This window comes from Hipposideros armiger, unplaced genomic scaffold, assembly GCF_001890085.2.
Source record: "Hipposideros armiger isolate ML-2016 unplaced genomic scaffold, ASM189008v1 scaffold_932, whole genome shotgun sequence".
Classification (NCBI taxonomy): domain Eukaryota; kingdom Metazoa; phylum Chordata; class Mammalia; order Chiroptera; family Hipposideridae; genus Hipposideros; species Hipposideros armiger.
In genome coordinates, this window is record NW_017732282.1 from 544,812 (window position 1) to 566,544 (window position 21,733).

The 21,733-nt window shown below is 38.4% G+C and overlaps 1 protein-coding gene and 1 long non-coding RNA gene across 5 annotated transcripts in view; one reads left to right on the top strand and one right to left on the bottom strand.

Moving 5' to 3' along the window:
- Window positions 1-21,733, top strand: part of LOC109375344 (uncharacterized) — a 112,243-nt gene that overhangs the window by 7,220 nt on the left and 83,290 nt on the right. For 3 of the 4 annotated variants that reach the window (XR_002122554.1, XR_002122553.1, XR_002122555.1), the window contains exon 2: window positions 1,569-1,665. This is a non-coding gene — a long non-coding RNA (uncharacterized LOC109375344). Of the gene's footprint in view, window positions 1-1,568; window positions 1,666-15,404; window positions 15,588-21,733 lie in introns of those variants that run through there. The other variant, XR_002122556.1, reaches the window with a different exon arrangement.
- The window catches only part of POPDC3 (popeye domain cAMP effector 3), a 36,498-nt gene continuing 24,625 nt past the window's right edge, over window positions 9,861-21,733 (bottom strand). The window contains exons 2-4 of the mRNA XM_019630698.1: window positions 14,135-14,871; window positions 12,678-12,786; window positions 9,861-11,458 (exon numbers count right to left, since the gene is read on the bottom strand). Of these exons, the coding sequence (XP_019486243.1) occupies window positions 11,177-11,458; window positions 12,678-12,786; window positions 14,135-14,619 (876 nt within the window). The 5' untranslated portion in view covers window positions 14,620-14,871 and the 3' untranslated portion in view covers window positions 9,861-11,176. The remainder of the gene's footprint in view (window positions 11,459-12,677; window positions 12,787-14,134; window positions 14,872-21,733) is intronic.

Here is a 21,733-nt window from a genome sequence, read left to right on the forward strand (position 1 = left end):
CTGTTGTTCAGCATCTTAGCTGTGGAGGGCAGTGTCACTGGCCCTCATATGTGGGATCCGAACTGGGGCCCTCTGGCGTCCCAAGCTAGTTCTTAACCATCACACCACTCGGCCGGCCTAAAAACCATGGTTTTATATGTAATAAATTTGGTGAGTTCAAATCATTTTTCAAACTTTTATGAGCCTCAATTATTTGTAGTTTAAACTGGGAACATAATATTTAGTTGACAGGATTATTTTGACCTTTAGAGACTCTGTTTTTGAAAATGCCTAGCACCCAGCTTTTAGTAGCTTAATTGTACATCTCTTCTATCCCTCTTATAGTGCTCTGCACATGGTACAACCAATAAAAATTATTAGAATTTCAACCATCAAAATTCCCTAGCCTGATGAAATAGTTGAAATAGTATATGAATGCATAAAATGGCTAAGATGTAGCTTCATTTTCTATGCATTTGCTTGTTTTAAATAGGTGAAATGTAACATACACAAGACTGTTGTTTAAAACAAAATTTGTAAATTGCAAGACTTTGGCACATACTAAAATTTGCAATGGTTTGGGATTTCCCTGGAGTAGCCAGAAATGAGATACTGGCTTCAAAAGCAAACTCATGAAATATGCATTAGTATAGATTCTAGAAACCGGGCACTTGGCAGAGCTAACTTAACAGTAAATCATCATCTTGGGGTTGGTAGAAAGGTGCATATAGTGACTATAATGTCACAATTAGAGGCCTAGTATTCACTCTGTCTGTTCTTCCGCATATAGCTTTTCTTCTAAAACAGAAGAGTTGCATTTGTGAATTGTTTGTTTTAAATATTAACAATAACAAACGAATGCCATAGATGAAGGATTTAATAAGGTTTCCTAACATTTAGGAAGTTATTTCAAAGAGAAGGGAATTATTACAAATAAGCATAACCAAGTCACTTTTTGTTTTTAAGCGTGAAAAGAGGATCAGAGGAGTAGCTCTGAATTCATAATCAATCCCGAAGAAGGCTCAAAGCTGCCGCTCAGATTGGATCTACAAAACAAATTAGATTCCAGCTCCCCTCACAGATCAGTGTCAAAAGCCTAGCATCAGGCCGGCCAAGTGGCACGTTGGTTAAGAGCTGGCTTGGGACGCCAGAGGGCCCCAGTTCAGATCCCACATATGAGGGCCAGTGACACTGCCCTCTACAGCTAAGATGCTGAACAACAGCTCAACCTGGAGCTGGGTTGCCGTGAGTCGCTGGCGATGCTGTAGGCTGCAGCCCCTGCTGCAGTGGGTTGCCATGGGCTACCATATGTAGCCAGCAGCCAGTGTGAGCAGCCATCCAGAAGCCGGTGACTGATCTGCCTCATTCGGGAAGAGCGTAATGATGGTGCCAACTTGGGCCAGTGAAGCAATGTCCTCCACAACTAGACTGAAGAACAAAATGACAGCAACTTGTCTGTTCCCCTTCCCCCAATTCCCCAGTGTTGTTCCTATCCCCCAATTCCCCAATAAAAATCTTAAAAAAATAAATAAAAGCCTGACACAAACCACTGTGATGACCTCTTTGGGTTTTGTTCTTTCCCTTTCTAGAAATTCAGACCCATGAGGCTTGTCTATGAATCCCAAGTTAAGCACTTCTGCTTTTAGAGAAGAGAAATGCAACAAACTGAGGATGGCACTTCTAAAGGTACTTTTTTTTTTTAAGTGTGTAAATAACTTCTTTGTATGAGATATTTGGTGGTTGAAGGAGAAGTTGTTAATGATAGAAAAATAACTTTTTGGCAATTCTTAGTAACATGTAATCTGATGGTATAGATAAGATTTGGATTGAAAGTGAAGCCACAGAATGACTTTTAATCGAGATCTGATGAAAACAGAACTTTCAGTCATAGAGTTTCTACTGAGCAATATCATTCTGTTATGCAATTAATTCTCAAAAAGGGCTGGTTTGGGAGGCAAATGTGAGGCCTGATAATAGCCAGCCTGGTAATTGACATTGGCTAGGAAAAAAACCCCAAAGCAACACATTTTAAAGATGGAATAATAAAAAAAAGTTGGGAATAATGATTCAACCATTCGGTATTAATTGATGTGCAAAAGCACTCAGAGTTCCCAGGAGAAAAGAATTATTTAAATGCAAATCTTCATTATTACTACTACTTAAATTGTTGTAATAAATTTATGAAAATAAGATATTTTGCTAGCTTAATGCATATATAAAACCTAATAAAATATTTATGAGCCACATATCAGCAGTTTTATCTTTTGGCATTAAAAAGTGGTAAACAAGGTGGAATATTTCTTTAATCCAAGATCAAACATATTCAGTACAATTTAGAACCACACAAAATGATTATGATGATACTGGGTTTGAAAACTACAGAGACCCTCACACACTTTCATAGGAGAAAAAAGGTTGTGCTTTGAAAAGATACAGATTTCTAGTCGAGTCCCTTTAGAGTGTGGGACGAATAGAAATATCCTGAGTATGAATTTTCCAACAGAACATTATTTTGGTTTACATACCATACACAAAACTATTCTTGCGCGGTTTTACTGCATACCACAACTTAGGGATCTCTTAATATTTTTTACATCAACTGCACCACTTTAAGTTATCTGAAGAGAAGTGTAATGAATATACTATAAGCTCAGAAAGTGGCATCTTAAAGCAACAGAGGGATCCAACGTGAATCAGGAAATCTTGCAGTAAATTTCAGATGATCATTTAACGAATAAATAAAACTTCTAATACCTACAAAACTGACGTTAAGTAGGAAAAAATTTAGTAGAAAATATTACTGTTAGTGACCATTATAAGATGCTATGTGATGAAATTATTAAAAATGCATTGGCACTCACTACTTACATTATTAAAAACTTATCTTGTTGGCATATATTTTAAAGTAATATTACAGAAATGTGATACCCCGGAGCAGTTAGTTTCTATCTCTATTATGGCTTTTATCACTTGCTACCTATTATATATTTATGTACAAGTCTTAGTTCTCCCTCTATGTCATACCTTTCTGGAGGGTAGGAAGTGTGTCTGATTTATCTTTCATATTTTCATGGGACCTAACATGTGATTTGCATATATTTGGAACTCAGTAAATAGTAGTTGATGGAATAAATGAGTGCATTTGCTTTCAAGTATTATTCTTCAATAGAATAAATAGTAAACTTTTTAAAAATTGTGTTTTACAACTAAATTATTATGAAAGGGGAAAATAACATGAAATGTATATACCAACATGTTAATAGAAATTCGGTAGAATAGTGGATTATCTTTTTCTTTTTTTATTCTAACTTGTTTATAATATGGTCCTATTATCTGTTTAATAGAAGGAACAAAAAACAACAAAATGACAATATTCTACTAACTTAAAAACCACTTTATTAGAATTAGTGTGACCTCTCTACCATAATAGTGACACTTCACTCCCCTGCCTGGTCTCACAGTCCCCACCACCACCTGCCTCTCCTCCCCCTTCCCATCTAGCTAATTAATAATAAAACAGGAAAAAGTTGTAAAAAGAATAGGTTTGGAAGGAATGGGGAGAGATGGTGGTTTCACCCTGAGATGCATTGATTCATTCATTTAGAATAGTGAGTGGTTGGATGACTGGGAAATGCCTGGGGTCAGGATGCAGGAGTGGGGGGGAGAATGCAGAGACTTCACTGTCAGAGGGGAAGGCAGGACCAGCCACACACTAGGGCCATCAGCTCAGATGGCCAGAGACTAAATGGCCAAGCAACAATGCAGTGGATCAAGGGAAGACTGAGAACAGAGGTCAAAACACCTCTCCCACTCTGCCATTAAGCCTTGTAAACTTAAACTTGCCCCAGCATCGCTGGGGCAAGGAGAGAAACACAGAAAGGAAAACTGAGGGATCTTCCGTTTTAAATGGCTGTTTAAAATGGAGACTACTTTTAAGTTTTAGGGTCAGGTGTTTTCCTCTATTATTGGGAAGAGGGTGTGAAAGCAGGATGAGATCAATGACAGGTTAAAGAAAGGTGTGTTTTGCACATGTCTGATTAGAGTCTCCTCAATTTATACCAGCTGTACATTTTATTCGCTTGATTCCAAAAATAATTTAATGAGCAAGTGCTATATACTTGGCAGTAGGCCACGGGTGATTTTTGCACAGCAAAGTATAATAGAAGTATGGAGACTGGCTGTAGCTGAGGTCAGAGGAGCTCCCAAACTATATGTTTTTGAGAAAAATGAAATACAAAGACCAGTGTAAGCTAAATCAGCTTGTAGATTTTCAACCCCAAGAAGGATCTTGGAACCTGAAAACTAGTAACTGCAATCTGAACAAGTGCTGCTCAAACTCACTTCAACAATATCAGGAAGAAAAATGTGGCTTTGAAAATCATTTAAAGAAGTAATAGTTCTGCATCGTGCAGAAAAAGATGACATGACTACTGGTCTTACGTTTTATTTCATGACAAAACTGCCATGGCATTGCATCTTTGAAGTCAATTTGGGAGGGGGCTTCAGCGTTAAAATTCAGATACGGATTTAAGAACAGATGCATTTACTTTCCTTTTGCTTGGCAAATATTTACAAAGCCACCACCTTGTGCCAGGCACTGTTCCCAAACAGTGAACAAGATGTAGACTAGTGGGAGAAGTCCTTTTCTCAGAAAAATAGATGCTGTACTGGTACACTGGCTAAACTTTTATCTCAAATGAAGCAACTTATATCCCACAGTAATACCCTGTATTTCAGAAACCCCCACTTATATCACACCAAAAAATATCTTCTCTGTCTTAGAGACCTTACTGGCTATTGTTTGAAAAAGCTTCAGTTTACAAAGTTTCACTGTACACAAAATTTTATTCTCTCTTTAAAAAGAGAGACAGAAACAACACTACAAGCAACGCTGAATTAATTTACTTATACTTGGGGGAGGTGGCACATAAAGTTTGGTGGCCTGAGATCAAGAGTTCTTAGTAAAATTTCTGGGAGGCTCTCAAATGAACCATATCTGAAATATCTGAAATGAAAATGGTCAGATCCAAAATTTCAAGAACTTAAACTGCATCGAAGAAGCTTGGGCATGCTCTTTCATTCTATAAACTTATAAAGCCATTTTAATAGAGATGCATTTAATTACACATTTCACTTGTAAAGCACCTTTGAGCTCAAGCTACTTCCTGAATGATTTGGAAGAAGAAAGGTTCATTTTTGGATAATGTTCCCCTCACTATCACTAACAAATTCAGCAGATGTGTAACTGGCATTTTGGCTTTGAGTTTTCTTCCATTTCAGACTGGCGACATTTTAGCTCTCTTCAAGTCACTTAGGAACACCAGGGTCAGTGTAGCATGAAAAATGCAAGGACACTGATTGGGAAGAAGTGGCTAAGCTGAAAATCATCATTTACTGTGATTCAGCCTCTCTAGTCTTAATCCACAAAATGGAATTCCTGTAAGGAACAAGTAAATGAAATCATGTATAAGCACATGCTTTGTAAACTATAAGTGTTAAATAGATATAAGGTATTGTTTTGGAATTATATAACTTGGGAGATAATTTTATATTTAATAAGAGTAGTAATCTCAAGTTACATGACTCAAAACATCTGGTGTTATATCAAGTAGAGCTGAAATCCTACTATAAAATTATGTAAAAACAAATATTTTTGAAATCCTATAAATAAAATAAAATGACATTTATTAAGATCATCAAAGCTTGAATTGAAATAGTGTAAGGGAAAAATTAGAATTCAAGACACAAATTATTAGTTCTTAAGGGGAGAAAGAAAGTTCCCTGTCAATCTTCAATGGCTTAGCAGTTTTGAAAACTCGTCAAATTTAGCATAATAATAAAACTTCAAATTATGTTCAAATCATGTTGAAATTATATGCAAATGTACAATCCGGCATTAAAATGATGGTAATACTCACGGTGAGATGACTAAGAGCTAAAGTAACTAGTATTTCAATCTTGCCACATCTTTTTGTTATTGTTCAGATTTTTGGTTTTGAAGTAATATACAGTTCTATCAAATTAAACCTGTATTTTATTATAATGGGTCTATTCAGCGGTTCTCAACCTGTGGGTCGCAACCCCTTTGGGGGTCGAATGACCCTTTCACAGGGGTTGCCGGGGTACTCGTATGTGGGCGTATCTGCATGTGGGCCTGGAGACGGATAGAGGAGCTGTGTCTCGGTTTCTAAGACCATCGAAAATATGTGTTTTCCGATGGTCTTAGGCGACCCCTGTGAAAGGTTGAGAACCGCTGGTCTATATGATACTGATATTTATTTGTACTTTTTATTGCTATGTGAGTGTTACATTTTAGTAGAATGAAGAAAAAAATGAAATTAATTAAGCCTATTGATTTCTCTAATTTGTATAAAAACTGTCTTTTACTAAAAAATATTAATTTGGGAACACCATTTCTGAAGGTTAATTTCTTCTATGATCATGTGCAATATAATGGAACATGGAACCCAGTTAGAAAGTGCAATCAAATGTCATATATATATATATAAATATATATATATATATATATATTTATGCCCTTGGTCTCAAGTACATAATGTTTTATAATGTGTCGCTCTTCTAATAATTTGTACTGTCTGCCTAGTATGTTTTTCTTATGGCTCTTGCCAGCTTAGTTGAGGGATTTCACTTTGTAACTGCTCTGTCAAATCAATTCTGTCCTTCTGGTTCTGTGCAATATAACAATATGACACCCAGAGCATATCCAGGCAAGCGGAGAGCAAATGAATTTCCTCCTGCTCCTCTGTTGAAGAGGAGAGAAATTCCTTCACCCCGTAAGTCTCAGAGCATCATACTATTCTTTATGGTAGATTAATCTCAGGACCATGAGGGCCTTAGGGCACAGAGTCCAGGGCAAATCATGCTGCTCCCTTCTCATATTTGCATGGAAATCAAATCAGATTCACTGGACAGGAAGGGGGACAGGAAGCCTCCAAATATCCAGGTGAAGTAAGAGCTGTGCGAGAGGGGCCTGCAGCCTCCCCTCACCCCCTAACTTAATTGGTGCCTGGGGTGGAGGTGTCTGTGGGCTTGTTTTAAGCCACCCCTCAGGCTACTTCTTGGAGTCCTTCCTGACCATGATATTTAGGTCAGAAAGTCACACAGCAATCACCCCAATTCTTTCAAGTCCCCAGGACAGCTCTTGGCCAGGGCCGGCTTTGTGGACATGTGACCTGTACAATTACAAAGAGCCCCGGACTTACGAGAGCCCTGCACTGGGTTTAATGCTCTACTCTCTTGGTGTTGAAATCCTAAATACTTTTTGATCAAGATGTTCCATTTGTTTATATATATATACAGATCTCGTATACAAAGCCATAGAGCATTTTTAACACAAGAAAACAACCAGTTCCTCCTTTTATTGCACTCTTACCAATAATAAATGAATCAAAGGAATTTAGGGCTGGAAACAATAAGGCTGAGGTTAAAACGAGCCCAATTTTTAATAGAAATTAAATTTTAAGTGTGCTGTGATATTGCACTATAGAAGTACTTTTCCAGGATATCAGTAGTTTTTGTCTTTCCATCTGGGTTAATTAAAGTATTTTGAGATGGTGAAATGTGGTTTGCTAGACATTTCAAGCCAAAGTAGAGTAGATACATAGAGGTCACTACAGGGTTTTATTTATTTATTTATTTATTTTAAGTAAGAAAACCTGGGTGCAAACCAAGGTGTTTTATAATAGCATACCTGTTAATACCTAGGGACAGTCAGTGTCAGCCACACACAAAAATGTGAAGACGGTGAGGTTTCAGAGCATCTCTTTGCTTCCTCTTTCAGCATCCCTTTATCCTGTGATGTTTGCATTCCTTCCTCCTCATCCTAAAAATGGTTAGATTTCGGGGAAACTTGTGTATAAATTCTTCTCCTCCCTCTGCCAAATGACTTGAGCCGAAAGTCTACATCCCAATTTTGTGTGGCTTTGTTCTCGGTTGACTTTCATGGTTAGAAAGCTATGTGATAATTAACCTGTTAAATTATTCGCTGGTACTAACTTAAGGTGTGACTTCTACTTGGGTGCTTTATTTTAATATTTACTATCACAAAGTCTTAAAGGATAAAGGAATGAATTTCCCTGAGAGCCATTGTGAAGCCCACTGACAAGCCAGGGAGTGCTCCCTGAAGGCCTTCAGTGGCACCAGGCAGAGAGCTGCCATGGTGTCTGCCTGTGAGAGCTGCCCTTGGTGGCTACGTGTGGGAGGGAGACAGAAGAACCTCCCCAACTATTCCTTTAGTTCATGCCGAACTTCAATAGCTCAGTAGCTCATCCAGACTATGCTTCAGACCTGTCACACTGTCCCGCTTATGGGAGAAACACAGAAAAAATAATGTGTTTTACATAACCCTGATGCGTCTTCCCCCATCCTCCTTGTTAACTTTGCTTCCTAGGCCACTGAGGCAATAGAGGTAATTACAAGGGAATTTTTACAAGTTGCCACCACATCTCTCACTGGTCAGCAACCGTAGTCTACCTTCTCTCCTTACTAATGATTAATTGTCCATATTCCCCTTTAAGGTTATGGGATCCCATCATCACTCAGCTGCTCAAGGTCATCACTCCAGCAATTCACTTCTTTCTTCTGGATCATTCCCATCAGCATACAGATATGCCACGATTTCCCTTAACCTTCAAAACAGCAACAAAAACATTCTCTCTCTTGACCTTACTTCCTGCTCAGGCTACTGTCCATTTCTATTTTTCTTCACATCGAAGCACCTTGAAAAACGTACTTACATTTGCTTTTCCAAATTCTTTCATCTCATTTCCCCTCAACCTACTTCAGTCAAGTTTTGGTCCCCAGTCATTCTGCTAAAACTGCTCCTGCCAAGTTCATCAGTGACCTCCATGCTGCTCAACCCAGAGTTCTTATCACTTGACCTGTCAGCCACATTTGACACAGTTCATCACTCCCTTCTCCTTGAAACACTTACTTGGCTTCCAGGACCAACACTCCTGATTTTCTTCCTACCTCACTGGGCACGCCTTCTCATGTCTTGCCGACCCTTCCCATCTCCCTGTCCTCTTAACAATGGAGTACCTTAAAGAAACGGCCTCACACCATTTTTCTTCAGAATCTACACTCACTCCCTTGGGTGTCTCATCTAGTCTCATGGCCTTTGAATATCATCTCTATGTGAAATACCCCCAAATCTCTATCGCCAGCCCAAGCCTTTCTCTTGAACTCTAGACTCATCTATTTATTTACTTCAGTGTGTAGGTGGATATCACACTTAACGCTGATCTCCTCTTGCAAGTCCACTCTTGTCCCTCTTACCCCCAGTCTATTCTTGGCAGGCTAGCCAACGTGATTCTATTAAAACAGAGGACAGACCACATCCCTCTTCTATTTAAAACTCCCCAGGGGCCGGCTGAATGGCTCAGTTGGTTAAGAGTTAGCTTAAGAGCATGAGCTCTGAGCAATGGGGCTGCCAGTTCGATTCCCACATGCGCCAGTGACGCTGCGCCTGAGCTGAGCTGCCGCTGAGCTGCCAACAGGTGGCAGGGTGGCTCAGCTGGTGAGAGCATGTGCTCTTAACAACAAGACTGCCTGTTTGATGGTGGGCTACACCCACCTGCAACTAAGACTGAAGTCAGCACCTTGAGCCGAGCTGCCACCCAGATTGCTTAGTGGATAGAACGTGTGCTTTTAACAACAAGGCTACCAGTTCAACTCCCGCATGGGATGGTGGCTGTGCCCACCCGCAACTAAGATTGTAACACAGCACCTTGAGTTTAGGAGGCCACGATGGGCAGCCAGATGGTGACTGGTGCCCTCCACAACGAAGATTGAAGAACAAAAACTTGGCTGGTCCCCTTTCCCAACTCCCCAACACTGTTCCCCTCCCCAAATTCCCCAATTAAAAAAAAAAAAGCAAAAAACAAAAACTCTCCAATGGCTTCTGGTCACTCTCAGAATTGAAGTCAAAGTCCTTAACGTGACTTACGAGGCCCCACCTAATCCGTCCGAAATTCCCGTTGTTGTCTTCCCTAGTGCTCATTCTGCTCTAGCCATTTTTCTCACTCAGGGCTTCCTTGACCACCCTATTAAATTGCAATAGCCCTTCCTATCCACCTTCTCCGATTTCTCTTTGTTTATGGCACTCTCTCTTTCTAACTCTAGGTTTTCCTGATTTATTTTATTACCTGTCTCCCTCACCCCCAGAATACGCATGTAATCTCTATGAGGATGAGATCTCCGTCTGTTACCTGATGTGTCCCCAACACCCAGGAGCCACAGTAGGTGCTCAGTACACATGTGTTAAACGTATGATGGTATATCTTTCCACCAAAGAACATGGCCTGCATGTAATATTCAGAAAACCAGTTTTCCAAAGATAGGGGTCGGATCTGTGACTGAGGGGCTGTCTCTTTCTTAAGCTCTTCTTTACAAGGCTGAAGGACTGGCTGTAAGGCAGATTCCTGGATTTGTGTGGTGGGCAGGGCATTCACCGAGTCCCTCACTGTCCAGCCACACCTCTCACTCTTGCCCTTTCCACTGAACAGGTGAAATCAAAATGCTGTGCAACATTTTTAGTATTTATTCTTTTTACTCAGTAATTATGCAGCTTTTCCATGAAATGCCTCTTTTAAAATGTTACTGTAAAGATTAAGCTGATGAAGTATGTGTAGCAACAGAATTGTCTTCAAGTTTGGCATATTATCATCTCTTGAATTTATTCTACTTTCTAGTCATTAAATAACTTCACATTTAAAATAAACAATTGCTGCCCACCACAGTAATACATCTTGCTTTTATCAGAGGTTGTAGCAAAAAGTGAATTCTGGAGACACTGATGTGGACAGTAACAACCCACTCTCCTGCTGAGAGTACTTAACTGGCTGCTTCTAGGGAAGCAACATCTAACTCAATAGCTCAAGACAACAGGTTTGAATAAACCTGAGGAAACTTGAGAATGGCAAAATTTCATTCGCCCAATTCTGATGCAGAAAAGGACAAACTGCTCATAGTCATTCATTCTCCCGTCCCACTTATTCCAATAAGAAATACAGAAAAATTGGTAAGTTGAGATGAGTAAAACAGCTGTCAGTGGCATCTTGCCTCTGAGTTTGACTTATAAAAATATCAGTGAGCTCAATTTTCCGTATTTTGCTATATCATTTGGGGAATGATGAAGAGAGTCTTTTTTATAATTATAAAACTTCCGGCTTTGATGTCATTTGTTACAATAGTGTCTGGAATTCTGAAAATGTTCTATCAGGGGTGATCTGGGCATTTGTGGAGTTGACAGTTGATAGAAGTTGGGTAACCGAATATCGTAGTGGTAGCTTTTCCCTATATATACCCTGTCATTCAAGGCATAGAGTTTATCTGCAATGTCACTGCCAATTAAAACTGAAAACAGGCGGGAGATGTAACGATGCTGAGCGAAGAGCAAATATAATTTCTTTCTCCTCCAAGACACATATCGACAGTCGGTTTCTGCTGTGAGGGTTACCTAAAAAAAAAAATCATAAGATCACATATAAACAAAGATTAGGGAGCAATAAAAGTCCTGCTACATTTTTTGTGCCCAAAATTTTATTTTATTTTATTATTTATTTATTTATTTTTTTAGCTGAGCCATTCTACCACCTGTTGGCAGCTCAGCTCGGGCCAGGAATCGAACCAGTGACCCTGTTGCTCAGAACTTGCACTCTTGAGGGAGCTCTTAACCAACTGAGCCACTCGGCCAGCCCTGTTCCAAATTTTAGATGATTTTCCCTTCTGCCTTTTTTAGGTTAAAAAAGCCCACTGACCCACCATATATTGTAAAAAAATAAAGAGAAATGATACAATTTATTACTATACAATTTATAATATGAATAATCACAACATTGTGCCCATCTCCAATTTATCTGTTTTTGAAGTGCAGTTATCCATATTTTGCATTTTATTGAAGCAAGAGCTACTTGATACTAAAAAATAATAAAGTTGACTAATGTTAGAGAAATATTTCCAAGCCAATCCTGAAGACTGTGGTCATTGAACCCTAGTGCAGTTTCTATAGTACAAAACAGAATTTGTGTACGTATTCTGGATATGTATATGAATTTGCATTTGTATACACACATGTACATTACGTGTATTAATCATAGGAAAACAGTATAGTACATAACAGATAGAAACGACTGAAATGGTTATCTTTCAAAAGTACGAGTCGTGGCACCAGAGTAGTGACAGGAAGTTTAGCATTTTGGTGTTAGAAAACAACTGCAACCCATCAGCATTTTAAATTTTAAAAATCACTTATTTTGAAATAAGGGCTGATTTTTTGTTCTTGGTGTTTTTCGAAACTGTCACAGTGGCAGTGTTTAGCTTACAGTCAAATCTTAATTAATTATATCTTAATTCCCATACATGCAGTTAAGCAAAGGAAAACTTAAGACACTTTCTCACAGACTCTTTTCTATAATGTATAATACCCATTCTTCCCCTTGTTGCTGGACCTATAAAATGACATTAATTAACAAGACTCAAATGGCTTTGGGAAGTCATGCAGTTGACTTCCCAAAGTTAAAATAAATCCCAAAATTAAAATACATCCCAAAGTTAAATATAAATTATTCCTCTGTCAACTGCTGTTTTGTTTGTTTGCCTGTTTTTAAACAAACATCATTTATCTTTTATCTGTTTGGAAGAGGCAGTGTTTCCTGTGTGCGCTAGTTATCCCTTACCTGAAAAATGCCTTCCTCTGTGGGTCTCAGTGAGTCCCATTCAGGAGAATCCAGGAACTGGAAGGGGAAAATGTAATGCAGAAATTCGCCATCAACTGTCACTCTGATCCTACAAACACAAAGAACAGCATGTATGAGGGAAGGGTAAAGTGAGCACATATGGGAGGTGCGGGGAGGGAGCAGTATTTCAGATCTCTGATGACATTTTTGGCTATTAAAATTAAACTATTAAAATTTTATAATTTAAAAATAATTGTATAATTTAAAAATTAAAATATTACATTCATACATTACAGTAAGTGACAAATCTCCTGTAAGATTCATGTACTGATGTTCCTCACACAGTTAGGGGTCTGGAATATGGGGAAAATTCATCAGAAAATTCATCAAGCTGTACTTATGGTATGTACATTTATGTATGTACATTCCACTTCAATAAAAAGTTTCAGTGCATTCAGTCAGATTTTAAATTCAGTAAGAAAACCTGAGGAACATAAAGTACCACTGCAAATAACTCTAAATTAAATATTTAATTTTTTAAAAAACAGAATCACATTTGTTTCCTCCCCAAAACTCTGTTTTCAAAGTGTGTGTGTGTGTGTGTGTGTGTGTGTGTGTGTGTGTGTACAGAGGGTGCCAAAAAATGTATATACATTTTAAGAAAGGAAAAAAACTATTAAAATTATAATAATATATGCCAATAACAAAAGATGAATACAAGTCACGTTTGACTTCTGCAATTACAAGAGGTGCTCAAAGTGGTTACCATCAGCGTCCAGACACTTCTGATTATGGCAAACTACTGCTTGAGCAACGTTGACCAAAGTGTCTATTTATATACATTTTTTTTGCACCCCCAGTATGGATTTATGTGTGTATGTATGTATATGTACATGTATATGTATGTGTGTGTGTGTGTATACACACACATATATATATATATATATTTGTGTGTGTGTATATATATATATATATATAATGAGGTGCACCCACCCCACTTCTGTCTAGCAAATAGGCAATTACTAGAAATGACTGAAAAAAAATTGATCGTTATAAAATTTAATGTTCTCCACTGCTTAAAAGAATTCCCGATATGAGTCTATTTAGATTACTTTGCATGCCAACATAAGTACTGTATTAATTCAAGCTGGTATCATCTTTTTGACTTTCAGTAAGTAATTTGCTTGAAAATATATAGCATATCCAGATAAACCAATTTATACATTTGATTTCTACGAAGAAATATTAAGGCTCTAGATTATTTCCTGCTTCAGGTAAATACTACCATGTATTCTAAATGCCTATGTCCCTGACTCATGTGTCAAGGGCTTTCTCATGCCTCAGGGTGTTCAATGCCACCCAAGACTATGCTACACTGAGACAAAAAATGTAGATGAAAGAAAGACAAGCTAATAGCTAATACAGAAGAAAGACATGCAAGCACTAAGAGTACAAACCTTCCTGAAATAAGCAGAGAGAGTTTATCAATGGAGGTTTTCCCCTGCATGGCATAACAGTGCTCCTTCTCCAAAGTAACCACTTCAGAGCTCAGAGCAATTGTTCTGAAGACAGGCAAAGAGGTCCCCAGAGGCTGGAAAAGGGAGCTGTACAACAGCTGGAATTCTCGGGCAAAGGTTATGCTGCGCACTTGGTATGCAATGTGAACAAACTGCATGAAGCAGATAACAAACAGTACAAAATTCCAGGAAAAGATGTCGGCTGCACAGACATCTACCCAAGCCCAGACAGCAGAGCAGAGAAAACCCAAACCCAGCAAACTGAAGACATAAAGGAGTCCGAAGAATCCACTGCCACCCATGAAACCTACTACAAATAAAATACTGGCAAGATGATAAATGGCTCCTTCGGCCTCTTGCTTCCAGCTTGTGCAGACTGGGTGTTCATCAACTAGGTTCTTCCATAAACTTGAATTTCTTTCCATGGCTGTACTACTGTCTGGTTCACTTTTCTGTTGATGGCAGATGATATCAAAGCGAATAATTAAGTCCTTTGCTTTTCCATCATTGGAGCTTTGCTCAGTCCTCACAAAACCAGAGGAAGTCTAGAGACTGGAGTCATGGAGATTAATAGTTTGGTGTGTATGGATCTTGAAAAACTAAGAATCCCATCCTAGCTTCTTTAAGTTCATCTGGGCTCCTGATTTAGATCTAGTCCATAAATATGTTGTGGTTTCCTGTGCAAGGGAAAAAAAAAAGGATCGAATTAAACAAGGAGAATTGAGACGTACATTTAATGAATCGCCAGCATTATTCAAGCTGACTTCCTTCCTATTTTCTATAAAGTTGGTATATTTTAAGCACCAATGCTGTCAGGTGATAAATTTCTAATATATGAAACGTATATTTTTAAAGTTAAGCTTATTAGTAACAAATTTGCAGAAATTTTATTATTTGTTAGGATTAGCTAATTACATATTTTTCAAGGGAGTGAAGTGCAATAATCAGCTAGTCTCTATAACAGTTCAGTGTACCTCAGAATCATTTGGGACAGTGACTAAAAATGCAGATTCATAGATGATTTCCAAGACATACTGAGTCAGAATCTCTTGTTTCCAAGACATACTGAGTCAGAATCTCTGAGGGGGTGGGGCTGTGTGTTGGTATTTTGAACAAGCTCTCCACATGATTTTGATGCATCAATCCTTGGCCCTCTATGGCCCACCCTTTGAGAGATACTGTTTGACAAAATATTATTCACTCTTTACAGATGAAGAATGTGATGCTCAGAGAGGCCAAGTAATTTATCCCAGGCCACACAGTGGTCGGTGGCAGAGAACTTCAGCATTTGAGCCTGTATGCTGGATCCTATCATGTGGCTTCTCCTGAAAGAAGTTTTATTATATGTTATATTAATATATATTAATATATATTACTATTTACTATATGTTATATTAATATATGTTATATTAAAAATTAGGCACTTTAAGGGGCCCTAAAAAACAAACATAAGAAACACATTGTTAGGAGTCAAATTTTAAGAGCACATAGTAGACTGTGAAAATGTAACGATTTAGATCAAAATTATTTGAGAAATATAAATTTAGTTCTACTTTACTGTATTAGAGGCTATTTCCGGTTAAAGATTGCATCTATACAATTAATAAATATTAAAATTCCTGCTACTTCCATATTTATTTACCAGATGGTCAAAAATGTTACCAACTTGTTCCTCTGCACATATATTCTCTATCCTTTCAGCCAGATGGTAAAAATGCTAATATGTGATCTGAGTCGGTAGAGATTTAACTATGATGACAAAGCTGTAAGATATGTATCATTTACCACGAGGTTTCTTAACAATAAATGGTTTCAATGTGAGGCATTAGTTAGATTGACTTTTAAAAGTCATAATAATATTCAAAACCCTTGCAATTGTGTGCTATATTTAAGTTTATTTTCAAGCTAGAGTATTTCCAGAACACCTGTTAATAAGCTATCAAGTATCACAGATTTTCTTTCATAGAAAATGATATACACGCAGACGTGAAAATGACTTAGCTGAAGTTAAAAAAAAAAAAAGGAAGAGGGTAATCACCATCAGAACTGGAAATGAAAGTAACGGAGCTGCTGTTGTTGAAGTTCCTGATTTTTCACATTGGATAGGGACTTTTTTCTCAACAAGTAATCACTAAGAATGCTGCCAAGTGAATCATTAAAAGAAGAGGAAAAAATAACCTATAACTTACAGTGATATTGTTATTTTTACTCAACTTGCTTTCAAATTCATTTCAAACATTCTGCACCCCCCTAATTACCACCTTCCCCCAACACTTTAAGATGATGAGATTCAAGGCACACCGGCACCGTGAACATGTTTAATTTCTCCTCTTTTAAACAAAACACAAAATTATATAGTGCTGGATATTCATAACAAAGACAAATTTCAAAAATACGAGTAGTGAGAACTGTGAAATACCAGATTGCAAATGTCAATCTCCCTGCTGTTTTACTTTTAAAACTAGGGCATTTTCAATTAATCACTTCCTCTGGATACCAATCATAGCTACTAACGCCAACACTAAAAAGCACTGCTAGGAGAGCTCTGAACTTTGGTTTGAACTTCCTTAAAAATTTATAATTCTCGACAAAATGTTAAAATGATGCTACTGGGGAGAGACCATATAAAACGTTTGTGGGAATTCAGAAGTGAGCGTATGGGAATCTTGTCCCCTTAACATCTTGGGGATATATTGGGTCACCTACACTCCACGAATGATTGTAAGAGGAACTGTGCTTCCGGTCTCTTCATTTGGCTTCTGTTTCCATGAGCTACTACCAAACCATCTTCTATCCTTGAAACTGTATCACTGCCCTATTTACATTAGTCCACACCCAGCTTTTCTCCATTTGGCATGTTATTATTCAGTCACCAAAACAGATGCACTTTATTAGTGGAAGAGGAAGAACTGACAGGGACAGGTGATGAGCGTGAGTGTTCCTTTGGTATGTGCCAGCAGTACTATATGAATGCTGAACATGATTCATCAACCAGCTGCCTGTAGGGAAGGCTTGGAGGCCTTAAGTCATGTTTTCGGGTAAATAAATCTGGAATGTCAAAGTGGCACAATGACATCTTAAGCAACGAAGTTGATCTTCTCTGCATAAGAAGTTAGCATACAGAGATACAAATGATGGAGACAAACTTAAATGCAAATAAACACAGTAATTCCAAGCACCTCCACCCCTTTTCTCTTTAAATTGTAAGACCCTGAGTAGTTATAAAGGAATGAGCAACTATAAAGGAAGGTACAAGGATGCTCAATGAAATGTGATATAAACTTGGTGGTAAACTGATTTAGATTAGCTCAGAAATTGCATTGATCTGTTCAGAACCTGTACATTTATTATCTCATTGAATCACACTTATTGCCACAAGGAAGGCAGAATCTAAATCATCATGCCCAGCTTACAAATGAGAAAAGCAGGGCACAAGATTGGTTAAGTCACTTGCTTCCGGTGAAAGAGGCAGTAAGTCACCACAATGGGGGGAAGGTCAAGTCCCCCTCCGCTTAGCTTCATGCCTCACTGGCAGGTAACGCCAACTTTCAAGGCCGTGAATCCGATATTAATGTGGGGAGGCCAAAGAGGAATATTCTGCCAGGACTGGTTTGCCAGGAAAACAATAATCCTAACAGCAGATATTTAAGGCCTGCTATATCTGCTTGTACTGCTCAATCCATAGTACTTAGAATACATCCAGAGACATAGGCATAGAAATCCACTCATGCAATAATGTGCTTTATTATTATTCAACATTGATTAATTTCCTCTCCTGGATTCTGAAATTCTTAAGGGACAAAGACAAATGTTTTTGTATTTCTGACCCCTGGCACTCAATGAATGTTGATTGACTACATTGGAGTAGAGGTGCAAACACTCTGCCTTCTCCATTCCCAGTCTCAATACAATTTAATGATGATCTAACATCTCCTGTTCCTAGGGGAACAGAAGTGGGGAAGATTCCAACGTTCAAGATAGTTCAAGACAAAGACACTAAGGAGTTGGAACATCATGTATTTAAAATGTCTGGCACAACTCCAAATTCATAGGGGAATCCTTTTGTCTTCTTAGAAACTTGAGCTCCTTAAGAATTGTTGAATTCCTGATCTGGTTAAAAAACAACTTTGGGAGAAGTGACCTCAGAAACATGGCGGCATGAGCGGTGCTCCTTGATCTCCCCCCTTGGAGTTACAACAAGTTGAACAGCTATAATTCAACAAAGGGTTCCCTGTACAACACACAAACACATCTCAGAGATCCTTGCATCGCAACATCTGCAGATGCTCGAATAGAGGAGGAGCAAATGGAGAAATGCAGACACGGGGCCGTGGCACTCAGCCCGGAGCTCACTGCATTCCCGGACAGGAGAGGATTGAGACTGCAGGTGCATTCTCTGTGCACTCTCTGTGGCCCCAGCAATCCTGCCTGAATGATCATCATATAATATGGCTGAACCCAGCAACTGGGGGCAGAGACCTTGGCGCAAGACTGAATACAGAAGTCCGACAACTGCAATCTAACTTTCCTCACTGCCAGGCAGTAAACAGAGCTACAGAGCCAGGCCACCTCCCGCCACCCTTCCAGTGTTTGCAGCAGGCCCCAGAAAAAACAGTAGCACTGTCAGATTAAAGAGCAGAATATTTACAACCCTGAGAACTGGAGAGACAGTTCCTGAGTGGCAGATGCACACTGTGGCTAATTCTAGTTACAAGGGAGGAGCTATAAGGGTGAGGCAGCTGTGGTCTGGCAGTTGCCATTACTTGGAGGAGAACAAAGCCACAAACACACCAGCCACCTCTCCCAGTCCACCCTACCCCCACCTTTCATGGCTGATTCCAGCAAGGGGCACCCAGGGTTGCTGAGGCACACAGCTCTGGATCTGGCTGTAGGAGCAGCACTGGGGTTTCAGGGGCTCAGATCCTCATTGACCACCATGTCCTTCCACAGGGGTGGTGCCCTGAGACCAAGGTGACCTGGTCACAGAGGAGATTCCCACCTCCCCAGAAAATCTCCCACCATGCGAGAAGCTGGAACAGGATGAGAGAAAGTAAAACACTCCAGCACTGAAAAGCAAAAGAAAGACTTCTTTGTACCCACCTGCTGTGGAATTCACTCCTGTTGATGACTAGGAAGAGAAATAATCCATTAATTACCAGAGATAACCAAGGTAACAAGGCAGCTCAGAAGAAAATGAAAAATCTCCAGAAAATAAACTTAACACATTGAAGACGGGGCATTTAAATGTACAGATGCAAATCTGTATCACCGGTCCACAATGTGTTAAAGACATGGAAATATGTGACTTAAATGACAGATCATTCAAGACTGCAGTTCTGAAGAAACTTAACAAGATGCAAGAAAACTCAGGCAGTTTAATGAACTCAGAAATAAAATCAACAAACAAAATGAATATTTTACCAAAGAGACAGAAATTTAAAAAAAGGAACCAAACAGGAATTCTGGAGCTGAAGAACTCAATAAAAGATGAAGAATGAAATAATAAGCTTAGGAAATAGAGCTGATCAGATGAAGGAAAGAATTAGTGATATTGAATATAGAAATCTAGAAATGACACAGATGAAAGAAGAGAGACACTTGAGAGTTAAACAAAATAAAAGAATTCTACAATAACTATTTGATTCCCTCAGAAAGAGCAATGTAAGAATAATGGGTATACCAGAAAGAGAAGAGAGGGAGAGAAGGGCACAGAGAGCCTACTCAAACAGTCAATGAGAACTCCCCAAACTTATGCAAAGAACTGGAATCTTGAATCAAAGAAGAAACAGAAAACCTAATTACCTTAATCCCAATAGGCTTTCTCCAAGGAACATTATATTGAAACTGTCAAAAATTAATGACAAAGAATTCTCAAGGCAGCCAGGGAAAAGAATACAGTAACTTACATAGGAAAGCTCATTAGATCATCATCAGATTTTTCAGCAGAATCTCTACAAGCCAGGAGAGAATGAAATCAAATATTCAAACTACTGAAAGAGAGAAATTACCAAAGAATAATATACCCTGCAAAGTTATCCTGTAGATATGAAGGAAGAATAAAGAGCTTTCCAGATCCATAGAAGCTGAGGGAATTTTCTACCACAAGGCCTGCATTACAGGAAATACTGAGGAGGTTATTCTACCTGAGACAAAAAGACAAAAGGATACAAAACTATGAGTAAGGTCACTAACAGACAGACAGGAGCGGGAAATGGCAACCCCTACACAGAACAGGGCACTATACACTTAAACATAACATAAAGGGTAAAGAAAATAAAATCAAAGAAAAAAGAGAAGAAGGCAATTTGCTATTGCAACTTAGAAATGAATTCACAGCATAAATAGGGATAATTTCTGACAACAAAAACATAAAAGGGGAGGGAATAAAGATCCCTGAATTTGCAAAGTGGAATGGAGATAAGATGCATGCTGAAGAGAATGGACTACTGTATATATGAAACTTTTTTTTTCATGATCTTAATGGTTATCACTCAAAAAAAAAAGAAGAAAAATCCAGAACTGAGACACATAACATAAAAAAGAGGAAACAGGAAAAAAATAATAGAATACTACCAAACTAAAATAACAAACAGAAACACAAAGACAAAGAAACAATGGAAACACCGAGCTATCAGAAAACAAAAGATAAAATAAATGTCTATAGGAAACCTTCATATATCAATAATCACCCTAAATGTAAATGGACTAAACTCACCAATAAAAAGACACAGAATAGCAAAATAGCAGACTGGATCAAAAACAAAGCCCAACCATATGCTGCCTCCAAGAGACAGATCTCAGCTACAAGGGCAAATATAGGCTCGAAGTGAATGGGTGGAAAATGATAGTTCAAGCAAATGGCATCCAGAGAAAAGCAAGTGTAACCACACTTATATCTGATGAAAAAGACTCCAGGGCAAAAAAGGTAACAAGAGACAAAGATGGACATTTCATAAAGAGGACAATACAACAAGAAGACATAACATTTATCAATATATATGCTCCCAATCAGGAAGCACCGAAATATACAAAGCAACTACTAATAAAACTAAAGGGAGAAACTGACAAAAACACAATTATAGAAGGGGACCTAATTACATCATTGACAGCTATGGATAATCATCCAAACAGAAAATCAATAAGGAAATATCAGCCCTAAATGACACATTAGCCCAAATGGACATAATTGACATTTACAGAGCATTTCATCCTAGAACACTAGACTATACATTCTTTTCTAGTTCACATGGAACATTCTCAGGGATAGATCATACATTGGGACACAAAATTAGCTTCAGCAAATTTAAGGTTGAAATCATGCCAAACATATTCTCTGACCACAGTGCTTTGAAGTTGGAGATCAAATGCAAAAGGAAAGCAGGAGAAACCACAAATATGTAGAGATTAAACAACAGACTTTTGTTTTATTTTTATTTTTTTTAAAGATTTTTATTGGGGAATTGGAACAGCGCTGGGGAATTGGGGGAAGGGGAACAGACAAGTTGCTGTCCTTTTGTTCTTCAGTCTAGTTGTGGAGGA